The following is a 24,268-nucleotide window of genomic DNA, read 5'->3' as shown; positions in this document are numbered from 1 at the left end:
ATTTCGTGAATTGAGAACTCGACCACTCTCCTGCCAAAAGTTTTAGTTCGGGTTGCCTCTGACAATTATATAAAATTTTCACAAAAAAAAAGGGGGGGGGGAAACAGAAAAGGAAGAGAACTAAGGTGGGCGTGCCAAATAATAACGCAATGAAGACCATTAAGACCCCCCCCCCCTCTTTTTCCCATGCAGGATAGCAAAAATTGGATTGTGACTAAATCCAAATGACTCGGATCATACAGCAGCATTAACTTTCATTTTAACATGCTTTGTTTATATCAAATTATGAAACTGGTGACTAATTCTTCTAGAAACACGCAGTTTATTTAATTACCAATACATTATTTTCATAAGAAATATAAATTACTTTTAATTGAGTAATAATTTAGATTTGCTCAGCATTAGAATACTCTAACGTAGAAGAGGCATGACAATAGGCCCAACACGATTAAGACTTATTACTTGAACCAAATATCATAGCTTATAAGAAAATTGAAAAAATCTCACCCAATGAAGACTTTTAGGAACAGCTTTTAATTCAAAAATATAATCTTAACTCTTATTGTACCAGCCCGACACTGAAAACCAACCGAACCTAAATTCAAACCGAAACTTAAAAAACGGCAAACGGCCTTTTCGAAAATAAAATCTCCGTTCAGAAATTTCGAGAATGCGCACTCGGTTCCATGAAGAAAAATAAACAAATTAAAATGGGCATCCCATGCAATGAAATGAGTGGGAACCCAAAATATTGTAAACCCCAATACCTGATACAGTGATTTCTTGCTTATATGCGACCTCTGTTATACGCTTTTTTCACTTATGCGCGTTTTTCTCACTTGATGTCTCTTGGAATGCTTTCACACACCTTTATTCCAATGTTTTTTTTTTCTAAGAACATGTTTTTTTTCGCGCAAGTGTGCGATTTGGAGTCTTGTGATTGACATCGAGAGGGGGAGAACGGGATACATGCGAAAAGTTTGACCTTCCAAAAAGTCGTGGTGGCGGAAAGCATCGACATAGCCTATCGAGGATCTTTTGTATCCTCACAGACTTATGACACTGATCACGAGACAGTTTTTAAGTTTTTTGAAATTTGCTTACATACTGTGCAGTATATAAAAAATGACAAAACGTGCAACTTCAAATTTTACATTTTTATTAAATTACAATGCATAAATGGAAATTATGTGCGTATTTATTCATTAGTATCAGTAATGTACTATTAGTATTACTATAACTGTTGATAACTTACTATATTTAAGCTTATTTTTGGGATTTTTCACTTATGTGCGAATCTCACTTGTGCGCGAAAATTTCGTTGTCCCCTTTGGTCGCGTATAAGTGAGAGGTCACTGTAGTAACAGCCGTTTAAGATTAAAGGAAAGGAAAAAATAGATTAAATCAAAAGAGAGAGAACTTTTCCTTTCCCCGTGGGGTGGGCTCCGAAAATTCTGCCCATCGTCTCACTGAAAGCCAGGGGTGATTGTGAGTTCATTAAAAAATACCTGAAAGTTTTAAAGCGAGAACGGGGGATAATCTTTGGCCAGTATTACTTAAGTGCACCTTTGCCATAGTATTAAATAGTTCTGAGTCAAAATATTGCGTGTACATTTGATTAAATTTTTAATGGATTACAAAAATACTTTTGAGCTGGTGTTATACAAATTATATTGACATTTATCCATCTTAAGGCTCTTGCAGGTATATTTGATGAGTATTATATAATTTAAAAAGATTGCGGAGGTAGGGAGATAAAAGCATAACAAAAAAAAACACATAATTCCGGTATTTTCGGACATGAAAATATCGGAAATTGGGTAAAATACCGAAATACAATCACCCCTGTGAAACATGGTCTAAAGCGACGCGAGAGGAGACACATTCCTCCCACTGCTTCTACTATTGTTATTGGGTGGAGATATTTTTCGAAGGGAGCCGGCCCATACACATCGTTGCTCGCAGTTGGTTTTAGTTGTGGGCCGCCGTTGAAATGGCCTCAACACAAAAAGACATTTTTAAATAATCTAATTATGCACTGTTTTTTGCCCACCATATTGACGAGCCGCCACTGTACAATATGGCTGCCTAAACAGAGATGACATGGAAATAAAATTAGCGATTGTTGTTGAAAATTATTTTCAGAAAGAGGAGAAAAATCAGGAGGTTAAAACAAAAATTTAGGAGTTTGAAAGGCCCTTAGAAGAAAAAATTAAATTTCAGGAGTTTTTCAGGAGACGTACGAACCCTGTTTTAATCATTTATAGGAGGATGGGGGTCATTTGGATACAATTCATATTTCATTGATCAATTTGAAAACTAATCATATGATATGTCTACAAGAATTCACATCTATAAACATCATCTTACCTTTGCTGAAAAAAGTTAGCCATCATTGAAATGGAAAAACCTGCAGCTCTATGACTTCCAAATTTAAGTTAGTAGCAAGGTTCGTGATTTTTTTTTTTAAACAAAAAAGTACAACTTTTTTTTCATTTAAATTGAATTTTTAAAATTTTCTTTTTATTTTCAAAAATTGGTAGATATTAATTACAATACATTTATAAACGTAATACATTTCATACAGCAGATGAATCCATTTGGCTTGCTTTTAAAATTAAGATAAGTTCTCTATTCAATGAATTTTTAGGATCTATAAATACGTTATAACGCTTAGAAATGGTGCAATTTTGTTCTATGCTTTTCTTAAAGAAAAGGTTTCCATCATTAACGCACATTTTCAGGGTAAAATAATAATACGATTCCTTTTCTTAACTATATTAGTCACTGTCTATATAAGAAAAACTGCAAATTTTCAATTCATTCTAAAATGTGACTACACACACAGAAAGAGGGATCTAAGCAGCTTTGCCTGTTGAAGTAAGAATAATTTCATACAATATAGTTAATTTAGAGCCATATTTACTAAATTTGCAAAATTTATAATAATTACAATTAAAACAAAAAACTGCACTTCCCATCTGGAAAAGGTAATTGATGTGGAAAGAAAAAAGAATCATTTTAAACAGTGCAATTTTGTTGCTTACTCTTCTGCACATGACATCACGAATGATGAAATGCCCTTCACTGATGCCATTAGCACAGAGTGCAATATTTAACTCGCATCTCGACTCACGTTTACTGGCAACGATACGGTTTATAGCAAGCGTAAGCGCAATTGATAATCATAACATGGAAACTCTGTACACCATAGATGTGCCAAAGTACATCCTTTGTAATGTCATTATGAAAACGCCTTATTTTCCAAATTGGGCATTTAAAAAAAATTAAAAGATAAGTGTTAGGAAAATAAAAGTTTTTTCTCTATCCATGTTTTTTTTTTTTTTTTTTTTTTTGCTTATTCTATTAATTTCAATGACTAAAAGTAGTGCTTTTGCCTAAAAGAAACAACCCAGCAGAGTTAAATCTTCAAAGCAAAGCAATTGGCACGTCTGAAACATATCTTTTACCCATTATAAAAAAAAAGGTCTAAGTGGACCATTTTGAAACAGGAAGTAAAAAACATAAGGGGATCATTATGTTTTTTCAGCTAACAAGGTTTTAAGTAAGGTTGAGGTTACAATCATTTATCTCATGAGTCTTATTATGAGTCTCTTATGAGTGTTATTACAGGTAAAATTCAGCATTTGAATCAAAAGACTTTTTATTTAATCTTTAAAACTTAGTTTCAATGTTAAAATTTTTTAGTTATTCATGGTAATTGCAATGAAAACATTTACTGTTTAATTTCACAAGTGTTAATCTCAAACTTGACCTTTATTTAGGAAACAAAGCATAACACTCGTGAGAAAAAGTTATATACAAATACTTAAAATTTCCCAAATACTGTACACTCCCGAGTATCCGAGGAATCGGGTGGCCCTGATCTGTCGCCATCCTGCATTTGGGTCATTTTGACTTTCCATGGAATAAGGTAGAAAATTATATATTTTAAAAATTATTTTCAATGCAGTATCAAAAAAAAAATGATGCACTTACGTCAATATCGTCATGATTGCGTTTCCCGTCGTTTCCCCCCGTTTTCTCGGGTTTTCTTCCTCTGCCTCTCTTGTTTGACATACCTATTAGAATGAATCAAATTATCAACACATTTCATAAAACTTATCTCTATCACAACTGCAATATTCACATAAGACAGCCAAATAATTATCCTTATATATATAATGGCCAATAATCGATTAACCCGTGAGTTTCGACAATGAAACTCGCACCACGACATGCTCATGTGATAAAATATTTTGGTGATGTTTGAACCAGCTGACAACTGACTTAAGTTTCGAATTCTATTTTGAAAACTTTCAGAAGGAGAGCCATTGCAAACTCCTCTCATCATCGAAGAGAGGCTAAAATCATGTTTCTGGAGCTTCAATTAAACTTCTAGAGATGTTCTTTCATCTCTTCTCCAACAAACATCAAACTCCATTTTCCTAACCGTAATTTCAAAAATTTTCTGAATCCCCGTAACATCTCCTCCTAAAATGGTCGAAGATAATCGACAACTTTTCGATTGCCAAAAATTGCCGGGGGATGGCCGCAAACCTCTCCTCTCCCGACCCTTAACATAACCAAAGTTCCTCTCAAACTAAGTTTTTAAAAATACATTTCGAAACTTTTGAAGAAAAGCACCGGACTTCCATTTCTGGGAGGATATTTGAAGAACGATTAAATTCAGATTGCAGTAGTGTACCAATGGGGTCGAGCGGAATTGCCCCCACTCCCCTATTATTCATACATTCATTAAAATCAATAACATTAATTCACATTGATTTATTACTGCTCTTGAACTAAAGACAAGGTACCGTTTTCAGTCCTATTTATAACAATGCCTTTTTTTTCCCTTTTAACACCAGACTATATGTGCAATAAACATTATTTGCAGATCTACGAAACAAAAGAAAAACAAACTTGAAAATGTAAAACAAAAACTTAAAACTTGTAAGATCCTATTGTGACTGGAAAATTGAAACAAGTACAAAGTGTAAATCTTTCCTAGGACCCTATTTCAGGCATAAGGGGGCATGGACAGTGGCGTAGCTAGACCCGACTTTCGGGGGGGGTTACTTCTTATATAATATATATATATATATATATATATATATATATATATATATATATATGTATGTATAATCGCTTGGAATTTTTCCCTTTTCTTCTTTTTTTTTCTTTCTCTTCTCTCTTCTTTTTCTCTTTTTTTTTTGAGACTAACTTTTCGGGGGGGGTTTTGTCCCCAAAACCCCCCCTTAGCTACGCCCCTGGGCATGGACCTTCGTTTTCCGAGAGATACTGTCGGAGATACAGAGAAATAGAATGAGATAGTTTCTCCCTCCCAGTGGCACACACAAGGGGGTCCGGACCCCTCCCATAGGTCCTGCTTTTTCCCCCGATTGATTACGATTCTATGTATTTTTTACGTAGAGTAATTTTAAACAAAAGTAACAATAAATTCAGTTATTATAAGTGAAAAAATAAAATCCTCATGTTAAAAGATTTTTTTTTAATATTGTACATTTTTCCTATAGCGAATTGCCAATGAGAAGCATAATGGTGATTATAAATTACAGCACTGTAATAATGTTTATAGTTTTGTAATTACCAATTAAAATGAGATTCATGAACTTGAATCCATTTTGTAATTATGAAAAATGTAAAATGGTAAATTATTTTGCTCTCTGATTATTTATTTAAGCAAATCTATTTCATTAAATAATGGTAATTATTTATTCAACTGTCTATTTTTCACTATTTTTGGTTTTCGGGAATTGATAAAATCATGTCAATATGTTTGTTTGAGGGCGTATTGATATATAATATCAGAATGAGGCTTTCGACTTTGGACCCTCCCCTCGTAAAATTCCTGTGTGCGCCACTGCTCCCTCCTAAACCAGAAGTTTGAAACCACCTATACTACATCTGACAGTACGGTACCAAGGGGTTGGTAGGAGTGGCTCTTGCCAGAGGGGTGGCATTTTAACTGCTAAAAAGGGGGGGGGGGGCAAACATTGATCATTCAAGTAGAAAAATGCTTTTTCAAAAATAAAAAGTAAAAAATAAAAACACACAAAAAAAGGAGAAAATGACAATCCTTAATTTTCCAAAAAAAAAAAAAAAGGGAACATGGCAGATTCTTTAAGTTGACTAAGACTACACAATTTGTATACCGGGGAGCAGTGGTGGAGGGCAAGTGGTTTGAAACAAATTCTATTAAAAGCTAAAGATGCTTTGAAAAACATTTCATATATTAGTATAGATGGAATCGAAATATGTTTATTCTTTATTTGGTTCAAGAACATACATTAGTTATATTTATTTAAAAATTGCAAATATTAGTGGTTTTATTCATTTATGTGAAATGGTTAGGAGAGAATTGAAATTTTTAGGAAAGGGGAGAATTCTCAATTTGCCGAATGAAATCCCAATTTTACCGAATGATAAAATTCGAGCATCCACACATATACAATACACACCTACATACATACATAACATCTACTGCAAAGGAACGTTGAGCATCATTGAAAACAAGTTAAAAAAGAAAATAAGTATTTGCAATAATGTTTCCTTATTTTTGGAATCCATTAGTCAAATGTCCCCCCCCCCCCCCCCCCAAAAAAAAAAAAATTTCCGACGTCTTTGTGACTTGTGGTCCCCTCCCATCGGGGTGACCTTGGAGGGAGGGGGAGAATTTTTTTTAAATATCCCCTTAGGTATGCTACTGCACAGAATGGGCATCAGCCTCACGTTTTGCAAAAAGTTAAAAGAGCGCACGTTTTTCGTGTGCGCCAGAAAAGTAATCCCTCCCTACTGTATATAAACCATTTATTTTTAAATGCCATTCAAAATACGTTATTGTTTACACAACATATATTTTATGAATATAAACAAAAGAAACAAGTTTAAAGTCAATGCATTATATTTATAATACTATAAGAAAATAAACTATGATATGAGGAAGCAATGACTATTTAAATGAGTCATGAGAAATTGAAAATATCGGACAAATACAGGCAGGCCCAGATTTAGGAGAGGGCAGGCGGGGCTACTGCCCCGGGGCCTCCACAACAAAGGGGCCCCTACAATAACATTTTTACAAAATATCCTCACTTTCACCGGTCATCAAATTTTATGTTTTTCCTCCCCTATAAATTATTATAATAATAGTATAAAAAAATAAATAGCAGTAACTTCAGGATGCATTTACTATTTTAGTGCCGATCGAAAATGTCGGATATATACATATATATCAAAATATTCGGATACATATCAAAGCATCGGATATTTTCGAAAATATAATGATCTTTTCGAACCCAGATTATCCACTCCGTTGCCCCGGGGCCTCCAACTTCCAAATCCGGCCCTGAATACGGGACACACTTACACATACATATATACTAAAAGCACGTAAACCAACAGTTGAACATTCAAACAGCTAATAAATACTTCAAAAACAACATGACTGCATTTTAAAAATGCAAAATCAATCTGTATTTCACCGTTTTTTAAATACCGACTGTTTCCCATATCTTTTTTTAATTGGAAAAAAAAACAGAGGGAAAAATTTAAATTTGAGACTGTTGACGCTATTAAAATAGTGGAGAAATAAATTGACCGCCGCTTATATGAATCACGCTTGTTCTAAACAGTTTTGATTCTATAGAGCGGCTGATTCAATAAAACTGGATTTTGTTCTGTTTTTGACAATTTGACTTATTAAAGCGGCCGATTCAGTTAACCACCGATTCAATGAACCGGCGTCCACTGTACATCAAAAGCATGTCATATTTCTCAACAATTCAAAACTTGCTTTTTGTTTCGCTATGTTGAATAAACAAAATACATGTTCCGAAATAGAAAATTTAATTGAATGCGAGTCATTGAATTATTTTATGTCATTTTATTAATGGACATTATTCAGCTATTTATATTCATATCACTTATGTGTGATAAATATTCATCTCTTTGTTTTTTCAATAACAAATTTATAGTTTGATGTTTTTTTTTAATACCTTTTTATTTACTAACAGTATATCTCTCGAAATTTCTATTGTTCTGTAAGCATGGCAAGGTTGGTATTCTACTTCTGTTAAAAATGAAACTGAAACCTAAGGTTTAACAGTTACAACTGTTGTTCGGTATTTTTTCAACTTTATAACACAAACCAAGTGAGTTATTCTCCTTCTTTCTCATGAAAATTAATAGTGTTCATTTAAAAAGCATTTTATTAAATCACTACAAACTGAATAGCACTTGGATTTACATTACTGTTTCAGTGACGCATTGACTATTCTAAGTAAAAATTAAAAAAAAAAAAACACTAAGCAATGGATTATTATTGACGAAGTTATCGTGCCGGAATATGAAATACAGAATGATATTCATTAAAATACTACTTACTTAGCAAAAACTAGCTCCAAATTACAAATGAATTTGAATAATGACGTGGTGCTAACACTGCTCTAACGTGTAAACGCAAACTGAAAGTGAAGCTACTTTGAAAGCACAAGTGTTTATAAAACTTTGGACGCGTCTATTCGTTTGGAGGGAGGCAGCTTTTGCAGATGTCTGTTTACCGTTAAAATAAATTGAGCAGGCGCATCCAAATGATCCAAAGAGGAAGCTGTTTTGTAGTGCTGCCATCTATATTCATAAAAAAGAGGTAGAGACCAACATAGAGCCATTTTCTGTCCCAGGGGCAAAAGCATTCAGAAACAAGTTGTTGCCTGTTTTCAAACAGTTCTTGCACAAAATAAAAGTATAACTTTCCGTAAAAATGTAGAATTCTGACAGGAAATGAATGTTTAAAAGTAGAATATGGGGTTGGAATGTCCCACCTCCAACAGAGGAGTCCTATTTCATAGTGCTGCCATCTTTGTTCTTGATATGGAATAGAAAACACCCCAACCGTTTGTTTAGAGGGGGAAAAAGCAAACTTTTTTTTTTTTTTAAGAAAACTTTTAAGCTGTTTCAATTTTCCGAAAAGCTATGGTGGACATAAAATAAAAATATTATTTTTACAACTACGATATTTTCAATATAAATATTATATTAACATAGTAATATTGTTCATTTATTATTAAAAACAACCCAAAAGTTATTCACTATATTTTTATGATGTATTAATGCACACTTTTTTGAATAGTTGCCGAAAATAGTTTCTTAAATGAATTAATGCACTTACCAATAAATAAAAACAATAAAATGTCAACTTAAAGAAATAATTTTCATTGTCATAAAAAAAATCGTCTGCACATATCTTTATGTAGAAACATAAATGACCGAGTTCATTCCCCGAAAACTGAATACCTAAATTAAAACTTTAGCGTTAAAATAAAAACAAATCATATCAACAATAATTATTTCACAGTTAAAACCATAGCTGCGGAGTCGGAGTCACTCATTTTGGGATAACGGAGTCGGGGGACGAATATCCAAGAATCGGAGTCAGTCATTTGTCCTCTGTGTATAAATTTTTGCCAAAGCTACGAAGTCAGAGTCGAAGTCGGGGAGAAGGAATCCGAGTAATTGTCGAGCACAGGAATCGGATTCGGAGTCAGGTGCCCCTAAATTCTTGGAGTCTGGCATCAAGAGCTATATCCAACAAAATTTGTTTGGAAAAAATTCGCCTTCAAGTACGAAATCTACATCGACTTTCAGTTTCCCCGTAGGCGCTAATGTTAACAGATAAATGAGCAAAGTCGTACAGGAACCGACAGTACATCATAAAAATAGTGCATGTGCATACAGTTTAAGTTATTTTTAATAATAAATGAACAATATTATTGTATTGTAAAAATACCATAGATGGAAACATATCAAAAATATTATCATGATATTTTCAAAATCAATGTCTGATATGTATCGTGATCCATCATGATATACAGTAACCTCCATACATCGCATTGCCAGAAAAAATTCGATAGATAGAAATGATCTTATTTTATCATAAAAATCTCCTAAAACACTAAAATTAAAGCTACTATTCGTGTGAAACCCAATTTCTCATTTACACAAGCATCAGATAAAATTAAAATTAATAAATTAAATGTGAAACAACTAGATCTTTTGAAAATCACAATTCATAGCAGAGTTTTGCTGGGGGCGGGGGGGAGTTTCATTAAAAAAAATCTAAGTGGGGTATTTGACTGATTGACAAATGCACAGTGGAGTATTTGACTGAAAATCCTGTCCAAAATTTAAAATTTACCCGATTTTTATGAAAATTTATTCTATGAGAGTTGACTAACTGGTGCATCGATCGGCACCCGAGTCACATTACTCATAGCCTCGGTAAAAGATGAGATTTCAATAAGAATTTTCGCTTTTTTGTGGCTTTATAAATGAATGGAATTGACCCAAATCAATTTTACGGGATAAAGTGTTGAAATTGAGCGATATCTTGCCAACTCTTGGCGGACTTTCGCTGCTCGGCAATGATCATTTTCTTCAGTACGCTTAGAATTACTTACGTTGTTGTTTGGAGTTTGTATCTGCCGTTTTTCTAATATGCTTTTCTTCAAATAAATGTAATTAAGATGATTGCTGTTAATTCTTATGCTCTGCTGAAATCAATAACAGTATTACTGTACCGTAATTACATTAAGTTAAGTTGTTATTTAGTAATGTATAAGTAAGAGAAAATAAAACAAAGTAGCTATCATTAGTATATTTCCCCCTTTTTAATATTTGCACTAATTTATAGTCATTGATTATATTGTTTTTCTCACAGAATTCTACTACTATTTATGAATATTTGTAAGGCTTTTTTTTTCTTCATAAATACCCCCACTCCACATAAGTAGTCACTCCGCATAAGTGGTCAAAAATTTTTGGTCCCTTGAGTGACGACTTAACGAGGTTTTACTGTAGTTTCTCCCTCCTAACTAAACCAGAAGTTTGAAACCACCTACTAGATCTGCCAGTATTGTACCAAGGAGTTGGTAGGAGTGGCTCTCGCCAGAGGGGTGGCATTTTAACTGCTAAAAAGGGGGGGGGGGTTCAAACATTGATCATACAAGTAGAAAAATGCTTTTTCAAAGATAAAAATTAAAAAAAAAAAAAGGAGAAAATGACACAATCCCTAATTTTCCAAAAAAAAAGGGCACATGGCAGAAGTTGACTAAAGACTACACGATTTGTATACCGGGGAGCAGTGGTAGAGGGCAAGTGGTTTGAAACAAATTGTATTAAAAGCTAAAGATGCTTTGAAAAACATTTCATATATTAGTATAGATGGAATCGAAAAATGTTTATTCTTTATTTGTTCAAGAACATACATTAGTTATATTTATTTAAAAATTGCAGATATTAGTGGTTTTATTAATTTACGTGTAAATGGTTAGGAGAGAACTGAAATTTTTAGGAAAGGGGAGAATTCTCAATTTTCCGAATGAAATCCCAATTTTACTGAATGATAACATATACAATACACACATACATATACATAACAAAAAAATTTTGGGGAAGTTACAATGACCTGTTGTCACCTCCCATCTGGCTGACCTTGGAGGGAGGGGGCGACATTGTTAAAAATATCCCCGTAGGTATGCTACTATACCCCTGAATGGGTATTAGTCACAATTTATGCAAAAAGTTAAAAAATGCACGTCCTTTGCATGCGCCAGAAAAGAAATCCTTCCCTACTGTAAAATTATCATATCCTCCCCTGCATTTCTCTGGCTCGGAAGTAGATTTTATTTCTAGTACATTAATTATTTTTAAAAACCATTTATATTTAAATGCCATTCCAAATACGTTACTTTTTACACAACATGTATTTTATGAATATAAATAATGAAAGCAACATTAATTGTAAAGTCAATGCATTATAATACTATAAGAAAATAAACTATGATATAAGGAAGCAATGACTATTTAAATGCTTCAGTTTGCACAGATTGAAAATATTGGACAAATAATACAGGACACACTTACACATAGGTATGTGTACATGTGTATGTGTACTAAAAACACGTAAACCTACAGTTGAACATTCAAGCAGCTAACACTTCAAAAACATGACTACATTTTAAAAATGCAAAATCAATCTGTATTTCAACGCTTTTTAAATACCCCACTGTTTCTTATATTCTTTAACCACTGATACAATTAACCAGCGTCCACTGTATAACAAAAGCATGTCATATTTCTCAAGCCTTCAAAACTTGCTTTTTGTTACGCTGTGTTGAATAAACAAAATACATGTTCCGAAATAGAAAATTTAATTGAATGCGAGTCATTGAATTATTTTAAGTCATTTGATTAATGGTCATTATTTAGCTATTTATATTCATATCACTTATGTGAGATAAATATTCATCTCTTTGTGTTTTTTCAATAACAAATTTATAGTTTGATGTTTTTTTTTTAAATACATTTATATTTACTACCTGTATATCTCTCGAAATTTCTATTGTTCCGTAAGCATGGCAAGGTTGGTATTCTACTTCTGTTAAAAATGAAACTGAAACATAAGGTTTAACGGTTACGGATGCTCGTAAGTATTTTTCAACTTTATAACACAAAGCAAGTGAGTTATTTTCCTTCTTTCTCATGAAATTTAATAGTATTCATTTAAAAAGCATTTTATTAAATCACTGCAAACTGAATAGCACTTGGACTGTTTCAGTGACGCATTGACTATTCTAAGTAAAAATTTAAAAAAACACTACGCAAAATGGATTATCATTGCCGAAGTATGGCCGGAATATGAAATACAGAATGATATTAATTAAAATACGACTTACTTAGCAAGAACTAGCTTCAGATTTCAAATGAATAATATTATAGCGCATCACACGTTCGCACTGCAGTAAGTATAAACGCAAACTGGAAATGATTCGGGAGACAAGCGTCTAGGGGCAGGACAAATCTCTATGTTAAAGACTTAGTCGTTTCTCCTCGTCGCCGGGTAGGGAAAACTGATTTCTGGCTCTTGGTAGAAAAGGGAAAAGAAGGGAAAAGCTTCATGATGTGCAGAACAAGTTCTGCCACTGCGTGATGGGAACGATACTGACTGGGGGGGCTGGTTTTGATGAGAGTGCGCGCTTTCGTTTCATTAAATGGGCAATTATGCGACATTGCGTTATGCGTTAATTATAAGACGTCTAACTGGCTTGATTGGTCGTTAGGCCTCTCATTTTTTGTTGGGTTTTTCTCTCTCATATTTTATCACTTTTTAAGTCTTCAAAAACAAAACGAACATATTAATATATAGTGGTGCCGCTACGGTGAAAGGGGGAGGGGGGAATCTAACTGCTTCATTTCAAAAAGGTTCCCCAAAAGTTGAAAATTACAAAAACTCTGTTAAACGCAGTTTACATAAACACGAGAGAGAGGGGGGGGGGTGCGTTTGCGCTGGGAGACCACCCTCTGAAGGTGGGCTGGTACCAAATTGGATTTAAGAGTTTATGAAAAATATAGATTCTTTAGTTCTAAAAAATGTCTCCAACATTTTAAATTATATTCAATTTCTCAAACACGGGAGGGGGGGGATTTGTGCCAGCTGACACCCTGCTGGAGAGTGACACCCAAAATGTATTTTTGAGTTTCTGAAAAATATAAACGCTGAAATCCAACAATTCCATTTTCCTCCTCACTTTGCTGCCATCGGCCCTACACACGTCTAAGGCGAGTTAGATAAAAAGCTTACAAAACTTTTATTTGTTTTTTGTGCATTAGCCAAACTTAAAATTTCGTAAAACGCAAATGTAGTTGTTTCTGAAAATTTTATAAATTCCATGATCACATAGAACATTGAAACCTTTTTTTTTTCTGCGTTTGCAGGGGAGGGTTATTTCATAAATTACCGCCCCTGTGGTCACAAATGCTAGGTACGCCACTGGTGTACATATGTAAAATACGGGCGATGCCCATACCCCCCCCCCCCCCCCCCCATGGTATTATACCCACTTTCCTAAAAAGAAAATAATATCCCTTCAAATACTCGCTAAGCAAGTTGATGGCACAATCTGCACCATTGACCTCCCCTCTCTCCAATAGGCGGCTCGTATCAAGGAGGAGGGCATCTGTTCCCACACTTTTCAAAGTTAAAAATTAATGACTAATTGAAAATTAGATCTCATACAGGGTCGATTGAGTTTTTTTTTTTTTTCAATTGATAATTCAAAATAAGTGGACTTTTCTAAATGTCATTCATGTGAATTGAACTTTGAATTTTTGGAGGGTCTAGAGGTGCCTACCACAACGACCTCACCAGAAGAATGAGAGCGAGAGCTCCCCCCCCCCCAAAAAAAAAACTCCTAAAAGCACCCCCTAAAAATTTTAATGGTAGTCTGCTCCATGCCCCCCCCCCCCGGATGGGCACCCCTGAGAGTGTCTACGGTCGCCATGCGTCCCAATTTTTGAGGTCAATTAATCAGTAATGTTGAAATCTTGTTATGTCTCCAAATATTTTTTTTTAATGGGGGCGCTCCCCTATACTCCCACATTTTTTGTTCCCATATTGTGACCACCTCTAATAATATCCATGATGATATATTTTCAATCTTAGATAAAGATGCTTCACAAAATTATTTCCAGTGATTAGCATAAAACCCCAAAATACGCATACATTGTGTTGTAGTAACTAAAGGCCACCCGAGTTTTGTCGGATCACTTTTCATCAAACAAAATGAACCACGTGTCGACAATTTTTAGCATATTTATATTTTTGACATTGTTTATATTTTTTAATGGCAAAGATTTTAAAACAAAATGCGCAAGTTTTTTGCTGAGCAGGCCCGTTATAATGGAGGGTGGTGAGAGGAGGGGGGGGGGAGGGCAAGCGTTGGAACGTTGATGCAATCAGGATCGTCATTCCAGCTTCTTTCTTGGGGGGAGGGGGGGACAAAGGATGTGCACTCAATGCGACAATGCGAATTTTATCGGATAACAGCAGAAACCACTCCCACTTTTAGTACATCATTTTAACTTTTCAAAGCCACAGAGCGGAGGGACAATTGACCCCCCTAAATAACGGGCCTGGATACAATGATGAAAGTTACGGTTTTAAATAAATGTCTCACAAAGGTATTAGCCTTTTTTTTTTGCATGAAACCCACTGATAGATGTAAGTCAAAGTTAGGTTTTGAAGATTCACTCACCCTCTTCTTTCTCTCTCCCCCCCCCCCCAAAAAAAAAGTGCGGGTTTTTTTGGGGGGAGTGTTTGTGAAGTTTCAATCTTATTTGATGTGAAAATAATGTTTGTTGTCGCCTGGTTTTGTTTCGTAATATAGCAAAACTTACATTTCATTTAATCAGTGGCGCACACAAGGGAAGGGTCCAGGGGGTTCAAACCCCTCCCACGGCCCTTGAATTTTTTTAATCGACTATAATCCTATGTACGTAAAATAATTCCAAGCAAGGGAAACAATAATATTTCAGACATACATGGAAATTAGCAAAATTTATTCTCTCTTTCTTCCCCTACAAAATCGAACTGTATGTGAACATTTTTTTCTAGAATAATGATTTTGCTTCGCTGTTTTTATTTTTAACTATGAGAGAAGTAAATGCATATATGGACTTTATAAGCAATGCTTCAATCTGTAAATATTGTGACTTAAAACTATTTTTAACAACAGATAAATTTGCAAATATTTTATGGTACTTTTTATGACTTTAGCTTTGTGGATAACATTTATCTTATCAAACAATATGTTTTGAATTAAGATTACAAATATTTATGCTGGTAATGATAATTATTTGCTATGACATAGGTTCTTCAACAATCTGAATAAAATTATGTTAAATATTTCATAATTTAACTACAGTACACTCGTATGAATTCAGTCACGTATTACATATATGTGTTTCTTATAAATATATGTTTCATTTAAGAAACTAGAGTCAGTTCATTCATTTCTTTAAATAATACTTTAAAAAAACTTTTATTTTGAAATAAGTATTGAAAAATTTCCACTGCCTTTGTCTTGAATTAAAAATTATATGATAGTAAATGTTGCATTTCAATGTAAATTCTTTGGTCTCAGTTTAAAAAGTGGATTCATGTTTACTATTTAAGTCGGAAAAATTTCGTTTTTTTATCAATATGTTTTGAAAGCTGTGTATTAGTGTGTTGCCTCTAGTTGTTTAATGCTAAAAACAAAAGCTCTTCTATTAATAATAATTATTTTATTTACTCGACATTTAAGCACTGCAGCAAGTTGTTCTGAAATGACTATTACTTTTTATTTGAATATAGTTATCGGTTTATTAAGTTTGTTTTGATGAGAATAATTAAAAACTGATTTACTCAAATGTTTTTAAAAAAAAATGCTCAAAAGGCTGTATGTATGTGAATGTATGATTAAAAAGTTAGACATTGATTTCCTTTTATGATTCATTTAAAGAGTCATGAATGTTGGAGTTATTGATTATCTTTAAAAAAAGGATATAGGTAATGTATTGAAAATAATTGTAACTTATATGTGAAGTTGTGAGGAGCTGAAATAACTGATAGAAATGTGCAAAGGAATTCTTCATAAAACATTTGAAAATAAAGTTTCAATTTTCAAAAAAAAAAAAAAAAAAAACAGTAACTTATTGTAATAATACTTATTAGCCATCCATAACTTTATTGAAGATCAACTACAATAAAAATTAAATCAAAAATGATCAGAGGTGCTTTGTAGTAAAAAAAAGATTAAAATGAAAAACAGTGAAATAAAGCACGCAATTTTCAAATCCTTCATGACAAACATCAATTCTTTGACAATTTGTGATTCATTAACGTTGTTTTTAATTTTAATCATATAAAAGAAATTGCTATGGAATAGTATGTCTTACTGCCGCCCCCCTTCCCCCCCACACACAAAAGTTGTAGTTAGATATAGTTAAAATGTGTGTTTTAACGTAATGTTATTTACTTGGTTGAAAAAAAAGAAAGAAACGATAAGGAAAACTAAGAAATGTTAGTTGACAAAAGTTTTTCCAACTTATTCAGGTCATTAATTGATTATATCTTTTAACTTGAATGAAAGGATATGATTAAAATTTGCATAGTTGCTGAGGTTGAATTTTCTTCAATTTAGTAATATCAATAGTTTATCCTTTCTAATGCAATACAATTTTTTAGAAGGACATTGTGGTGACCAAGAAAGATTGTTTTATGAAAAAAGAAATTTAAAATTGCCTTACTTTATGAACTGGAAAAAATCATATCAATACATCTCATATGACTTTTAAATTTAAATTTTTTTTTCAACCATTGCCAACAATATTTAATAAGAAATTAAAAAATTGCAAAAATAACTGTGACTTTATAGGTAGATACAAAAATAAAATGAGCTAAACCTTTAGAAAAACCTTTCTGCTAATATATCGACACCTCAGAGCAACAGTAAGATATCTTAGTGTTGTTTCTGGGATTAGATATCTTACTGTTGCTCTGAGGTGACAATATAATTGTTTATCATCAGTAACATGTTTACAGGTGTATCTTAATGTGCATTTAAAAATTTTCTTCATTTCGAATAAACAAATTAATAAAAATGTGCCAAAAAAAACAAAGGGTCTAGTGACATAGACTTCTCAACAAAAACTATTTTATGGATATTTTTGGCTCAAGGAAAAAAAAAAGCTTAGAAGAGTGCTCTTTCAGACCATACAGCTAATAACGGCCTCCCCCCCCCCCCCCATTTTGACAAACATAAAATACTTAATCTTTATCAAACATGCGTGTTTTTTGACATAAAATATCTTATTATTTGATCTATTTTTGCAGAATACTTATTCAATATTAATAAGAAAGTTAAATTAGATTAAAACTTTACCAATATTTAAAATAGGGTGGAGGGGGGCGCAAGGACATGCACTCCAAAATATCGGTGACTGAAATTATTATTTTTTTTTATATGTAACAAAGTCTATGAATTGCTGCATAATAGCACATAAATTAATTTTCATTCATTTTAACAAACAAAATTAAAGACGTAAAATGTCTAAATTCATATAGGTTTCTAAAAAATATTCAATCATGTGGTTAAAGAATGTTATAACATCGTTTTCACCTCAAATTTACATTTAGTAACTTAAATTAACATTTATTGCTCGGTGTTTTTTTTTTTTTTTTTTTTTTTTTTTGATAAAAAAATACTTTAAACTAATTATACATACTGTTAAAACATTTTAAGATTTTTTTTTTGGAAAGTACATAAAAAGCTAAAATCATCAGCCTTACTTGAATGTAAACAATCATTATATTATTTGCTACACGGAACTGACCTTAATTTTCAGCGAAATGAGATTTGTTGATATTTGAGTGAGTAATTGATTTATCTAGTGAAGTTCAAACCAGTTTATGAACGTTTCTGTTATTAAATTAGTGAAACAAACATTTAAGTTTGTTCTACAAGCGTGCACGAACAGTGAGGCAGTGAGTTGACTGTCGTACCATAAAGAAGGAAGGCTTCATTTCCAGTGTTGCGAGACACAAAACAATCCCTTTTCCCTTACGGAAGAGAATGACTACCGTAGATTTTCCCTACTTGCTGAAGTCGAGAAACGGCTAAGTTTCTAACATTAAGGATTTGTCCTGCCCCTAGACGCTTGTATCAATTCCCTACTCTCGAACAGGGTTGTAAACTGAAAAGGTTTGAAAATAGCCAACGCACTACTTAAAATCCGCCAAAAGAAATTACATCTTTGAGAACTGCACAGCGTTAGGATGATTTTAATTTAAAAGCTTCAACTGCATGAACCCACTAAATACTATTTAATTAATAGCTCATTTCCCTATTTCCGCGTCCATTTTAAGGTTACACAATAATTAATACTTTCGTATTCATTCACTCCCCCTCCGAATGTGATTTTTCAAGAAAAGCCAAATTGGCAATTATTTGCCAAATAAGGTAAACCTTTCCTACTCGCCGAGCTACTTGGCCATAGAGCTTTTCTCTTCCCCCTCCCCTCTCTCTTTTTTCTATCCAATAGGAATCTTCAGCAAGATTGGTTACGATTATTTTTAACCCCCTGCACACAAAGGAAGGGAGTTATATAAGTTTGACATGTCTATTATCTGTGTATCTGTCTGTCTGTCGTAGTCTAGAGCAAACGGATGGACCGATTTTGAAAAAAAAAAATTGTTCCAAAGGAGAGTTCATCGAGAGTGTGTTCTTAGCTAGATTGCGTCTTCGGATGACATTCATTAACGAAGATAGTAATTAAAAACCTCCAAAAGGTTTTTCGCGATTTTTGCAGTGAAAACATAGTTAAAAATTTTTAAATTTAATACCAAAATAAAGAGAATTTCTTCCGCGTCTGATGCAATGTGTTTGAAACTTCATGTTTCATAGAATTCGAACTATAACGTTTTTCTAAAGCAGATTTTAATAACGGCTAAGCCTTTATTCACGCGATTGATCACCAAATTCATTGTTGGCCGACATGGAAATGAAAAGCAATGATTTGAAATTTTTATCTGTTGCCAGTTTATGTTTAACAGCAAATAAAGTACTTGACATTGATTTTTAATAGCATAAGGCTTTTAAAAGGATTTTCAATTTTCCCTCTTGATTCTTACGGTTGCAACTCAGTCGGGAGTTTTTAAATTTTTTAAATTTATCGTTGCTTGTTCGCTTATAATAAGAAGGTGACTGAAAGTAACTGGACTAACTATGTAACTATGACTAACAGGGTTTTTGCACTCTGTATATATTTTATTTATCTATACTGAAGCTTCTTATTCGTTTTTTTTTTTAAATACATTTATTTATTACTAGTGGTACCCGCACGGCTTTGCTCGTAGTAGAAAAATTAAAAGGTCTTTTGGTTTGCCTGTATATTTACAAATGATGTATGGTGAATTTCTCGCCAATTGACTTGCCCATGTTACGGTTCCACGTAATGATAACTTGGTAATTTACTGGTCCATCTTATGATAATTTTGCTCGGGAAAATGTTCTTAAAATTGGAATAGAAAAAGAACAAAATCAAATTTTCAAAAATTCGCTTCGGGGTGCACACCCCCACGCTACAAACTGACTTTGTGCGAAATTTCATGAAAATCGGCCGAACGGTCTAGGCGCTACGCCTGTCACAGAGATCCAGACATCCTCCAGACAGACTTTCAGCTTTATTATTAGTAAAGATAAAGAAAAGAAGATTATATATATATATATATATATATATATATATATATATATATATATATATATATATATATATATATATATATATATATATATATATATATATATATATATATATTTCTGCTAATTAAAAAAAAACAGGACATTTGTGTGTCCCGGCGCAATGTGTGGGGATAGCAGGACAAGCTGTCTGAAAACGGGACGCATGTCGCTTAAATATGCAGTAAATTACGAGCAGGACAAAGGAATGGATTATACAGAGAAACACTTCGCTAAGTGAGTGCACATTTGTGCAGTTGAACTTTATTGGAAAAACTTCTCTTTAAAATGGGGTTGTTTCCATCACTCAAAGTACTACTTTTAGTCACTGAAGTTGATAGAATGAGCAAAGAAATACAGAACATGGAGCGAGAAAAATCTTTTATTTTCGAAACGTTTAATAATTAATTTTTTAAAATATCCGATTTTTCTAACAAGGCGTGATTTTTATGACGTCACAAATGATGAACTTTGGCGCTTACTCTACAGGCGAACTGAATGCTGACGCTTGCTGTCTACCGCGTTTCCAGCTTATCAGGGCCGCAGAGAGCCAAGGCGGGCCCCTCTTGTCCCCCCCCCCAAAAAAAAGAAGAAGCAAAATAACGGGAGAAAAGAAGGGAAAAGAGGGGGAAGAAAAGAAAAAGAAATTAAGAAGACACAACAAGTAGACAGAAAAATTTAAAAAAAAATCAAAACCGCTTACTAGAAAACAATTAACTCTTATTTTATGTGCCACAACAGTAAATACCAGAAAAGAAGATTTTGCTTCATATTTACGTTTTCGCTTATTCGTAGTTTTTCCTTCCCTTTTTCTTTCTTTCCTTCCTTTTTTTTCCTTTCTTCATTTTTCTTTCTTTCTTTCTTTTTTTTTTTTTTTTTTTTTTTTTTTTTTTTTTTTTTTTGCGTCAGCGTCGCCGGGCCTCCCTAAGGCCCGGGTCTCTAGTTTCCCACTAGGCTGACAAGGCCTCTTGTCGGGCCTGCAGCTTATGATAATTCGGAAACGAATTAAATATTGCACTCTCTCTACTCTTGCTATCAACCCTATTGTTGCCAGTACATGTGAGTAAAGATGCGAATTTAATACTGCGTTCTGCGCTAATGGCATCAGTGAATGGCATTTTAGTATGTGTGATGTCATGTGCAGAAGCGAAAAAAATGAAATTGAATTTGTACACCGATTGAAACAATTGTTTTAAAATATCAAACATTGTCATTTTATTTTTAAAAAATGGTCAGATCCTATGTTTTTAAACATGCTCTTTCAGAAGGAAAAATTATCTACTTTCAAAGTTTCGACGTGTTGTAGTTTCAGCAGTGGTTTCAAAACTATGAGTTTTATGACATCTGGTCGATCATTTACGATAATATGAGTCAGTGGCGTCGCCAGGGGCAAATTTCCCAATAGGCAGAGTAGGCAATTTTTTTAAGGGCGGCAAATTTTGCTTTAATCTCATTTTTTTTAATTATATTATTTTTCTTTACTAATAATAAAGCTCAATGTCTGGATGTCTAGATGTCCGGATGTCTGTGACGCGCATAGCGCCCAGACCGTTCGGCCGATTTTCATGAAATTTGGCACAAAGTTAGTTTGTAGCATGGGGGTGTGCACCTCGAAGCGATTTTTCGAAAATTCCATGTGGTTCTTTTTCTGTTCCAATTTTATGAACAAAACTATGATAAATTACGAAATTATCCTAACGTGGAACCGTAACATGGGCACAAGCCAATTGGCGAGAAAATTCACCATACATTATTTGTAAATATACATTATTTGTAAATATACTATATTAATTTTCTATTACGGGCAAAGCCGTGCGGGTGCCACTAGTTGAAAATAAAACATCAGTTCTTTTTTTAATTTTTCCGCAAAACAGCGACATCGCTGATCCGTCATCGGACTTGGCCGTGTCATTGTCGAAACCACAGAAAATGCGGTGTGACAGACTTCCGGTAATGGGTAATCAGCTTCGTTTTAGCTTGCGGCAGGGACGGAGAACACCCCCTATGGAAAACACACACTTTGATCCGTGCCTTCCAATTCCGGAGCGCATCAAGAAGAGAGTAAAAACATCTGGTTTTTCTTAAAAAACACTTGTGCACGTGCAGCACTGGAAGGGCTGAGTGACCATTTTTATCTCCTCCTGCGTTTATTAGAAAGAGTACTATTTTATTCCTCTTATAACCCTTCAAAGTGTTCATCACGAAACATTTGGAAAGTAGTTTGGGATTATTACTTCCGCTCAGTAAGTTAGTTAAAACCTACACCGTTTAGAAAAGCTTAAATACTGTTCTGTGCATAATTTGTAGAAACTATTTATTCATAGCCTGATTGACGCACGGTCCGGCGGGTCCGTGGACCTGCGCACCACAAATTTTGGGGAACTAAAATAGCCTAAATTAACTTACTTCCTTCCTTTTCAGCTCTGAAAAGAATCAAAACTCGTTTGAGAAGCTGCGTTTCTCAGGATAATTTACAGGCGTTTTTCTTATCGACCATTGAAAATTCTGTGACACCAAAATTAGATTTTGATGATGTGATCGACGCATTTGCCTCTGTTAAAGCCAGAAAGAAGCCTTTTTAAAGTTTGATGTCAGAATTACTTTTTTTTTTTTTTGCTATTTTTGTAGTTTAAATTGTTTTTTAATTCATTTTCACCTTGAGGTAAGACAATTTTAACTATGATTAGTATGGGGACTATCAAGCGTTTGGTATTCAAATCCCAGGTTTCTGTAGTAATGTGTAGGTTCCTGGTGCATTAGGTTTCTAGTACAAAACATTGACTTTGAAATTGCGCTGATTTTCTCATTGGGGGACACAAATTTTTACTCAGGACCTGGGCACCAGTTTGTTTTAATCGGGCCCTGCATTAATTTGTAGAACGAATCAAAACATTTTTTTAATTGGTAATAAGTATTGTTTGTATACTGTAGATGACGCTTTAAAGCGCCACAATTTGACTGTTGTAATGAATGTCGGACAGAACGTCCAATATTTGAATATTGAAAAAGAAAGTAAGTAAACCGAAGGATTTTGAATTGACGGTGTTTTTTATTGCTCGGCTAATTATGTTCGGTTACTTTGTTAACGAAAAAATGAACTAAATTCCGTTTTTGTCACCTTAAATGCCGTTGTCACAGACTTATGAAAGTGTTTAAAATCGAATGCAAAATTTCAGACCTACAACTATTAAAAGGCAGAATGTAATTGTAATAAATAGTTTTTGAAATCTTTTCAAACGAACGAAAAAGATTTTTAAAAAAATCTCTATAAGCCTTGTGCTGATTTAAAGCCCCATCGAGATTCAACATGTCTTACAGATTGCTCGAAAAGTTTCTGATTGCGAATTTTAATAGCAATCATAATACTTAAAATATTTAAAAGAAAAATCATGGGTTGCATGTACTACATCACTATAAGAAGTATTAAAAGTACATACATGTAAATATGTATATATTTTACGAAAATAGTCATTGATGGTTTCGCGTTTAGAATATTTTGTGAATTAACTATTAACAGAACCAAAATTGATTACAATATGTAAAGTTCAAATATTTCGCGAGTCTTAAATTTTCTCTATTACGACGGGCTCGTGAAAATTAAAGCCTCGTGAAACAAAAAGTGCTTCTTAGTATTTAAATTGACCTTGGATAAATCACGTAAGTGGAGGGGGGCGGCGGATTTCAAATCTGCCTAGGGGCGACATGTAATTAAATTCGGCCCTGCCCCTTGTTCAAGCATATCACCAAGAATCATAACCTTTTTTTTTTAATTAGAAACTTTCTTTTTTTTCCCCATCTTTACAAACTTAAGATGAAGGTGACATTATATTTCATCAACTTTAATATTTAGAATGAAAAAAATTAACAAATGAAAGTTGCTGAGTGGTAAGTTGATGCACTAACAACGCGATGTTTTCTATGGGAACTTTCGCTGTCAGTGATGTTTAAAGGAATGTTATAACATTCACGAAATCAATAGGGTAGGTGAGGGTAAAGCCCCGCGATTTTCAGTTTTTATACCACCACGGTCAATGAAGGGCATATTTTCCGATTTTTCAAATTAGAGTCATTGCGTGGGTTATTACCTATAATCCTTCCAAATTTTACCTACGTCTGATTATTAATAA

At 33.5% G+C, this 24,268-nt stretch overlaps 1 protein-coding gene across 1 annotated transcript in view; it reads left to right on the top strand.

The window, feature by feature from the left end:
* LOC129223136 (uncharacterized) overlaps window positions 1–431 on the top strand; it is a 10,681-nt gene extending 10,250 nt beyond the window's left edge. Inside the window, exon 3 of the mRNA XM_054857703.1 lies at window positions 406–431. Within this exon, the coding sequence (XP_054713678.1) occupies window positions 406–431 (26 nt within the window). The remainder of the gene's footprint in view (window positions 1–405) is intronic.
* Window positions 432–24,268: the final 23,837 nt, after the last annotated feature.

This window comes from Uloborus diversus, chromosome 5 (assembly GCF_026930045.1).
Source record: "Uloborus diversus isolate 005 chromosome 5, Udiv.v.3.1, whole genome shotgun sequence".
NCBI classification, from domain to species: domain Eukaryota; kingdom Metazoa; phylum Arthropoda; class Arachnida; order Araneae; family Uloboridae; genus Uloborus; species Uloborus diversus.
Note: the sequence above shows the minus strand (reverse complement) of the source record. Positions and strands in the feature narration are given on the sequence as shown.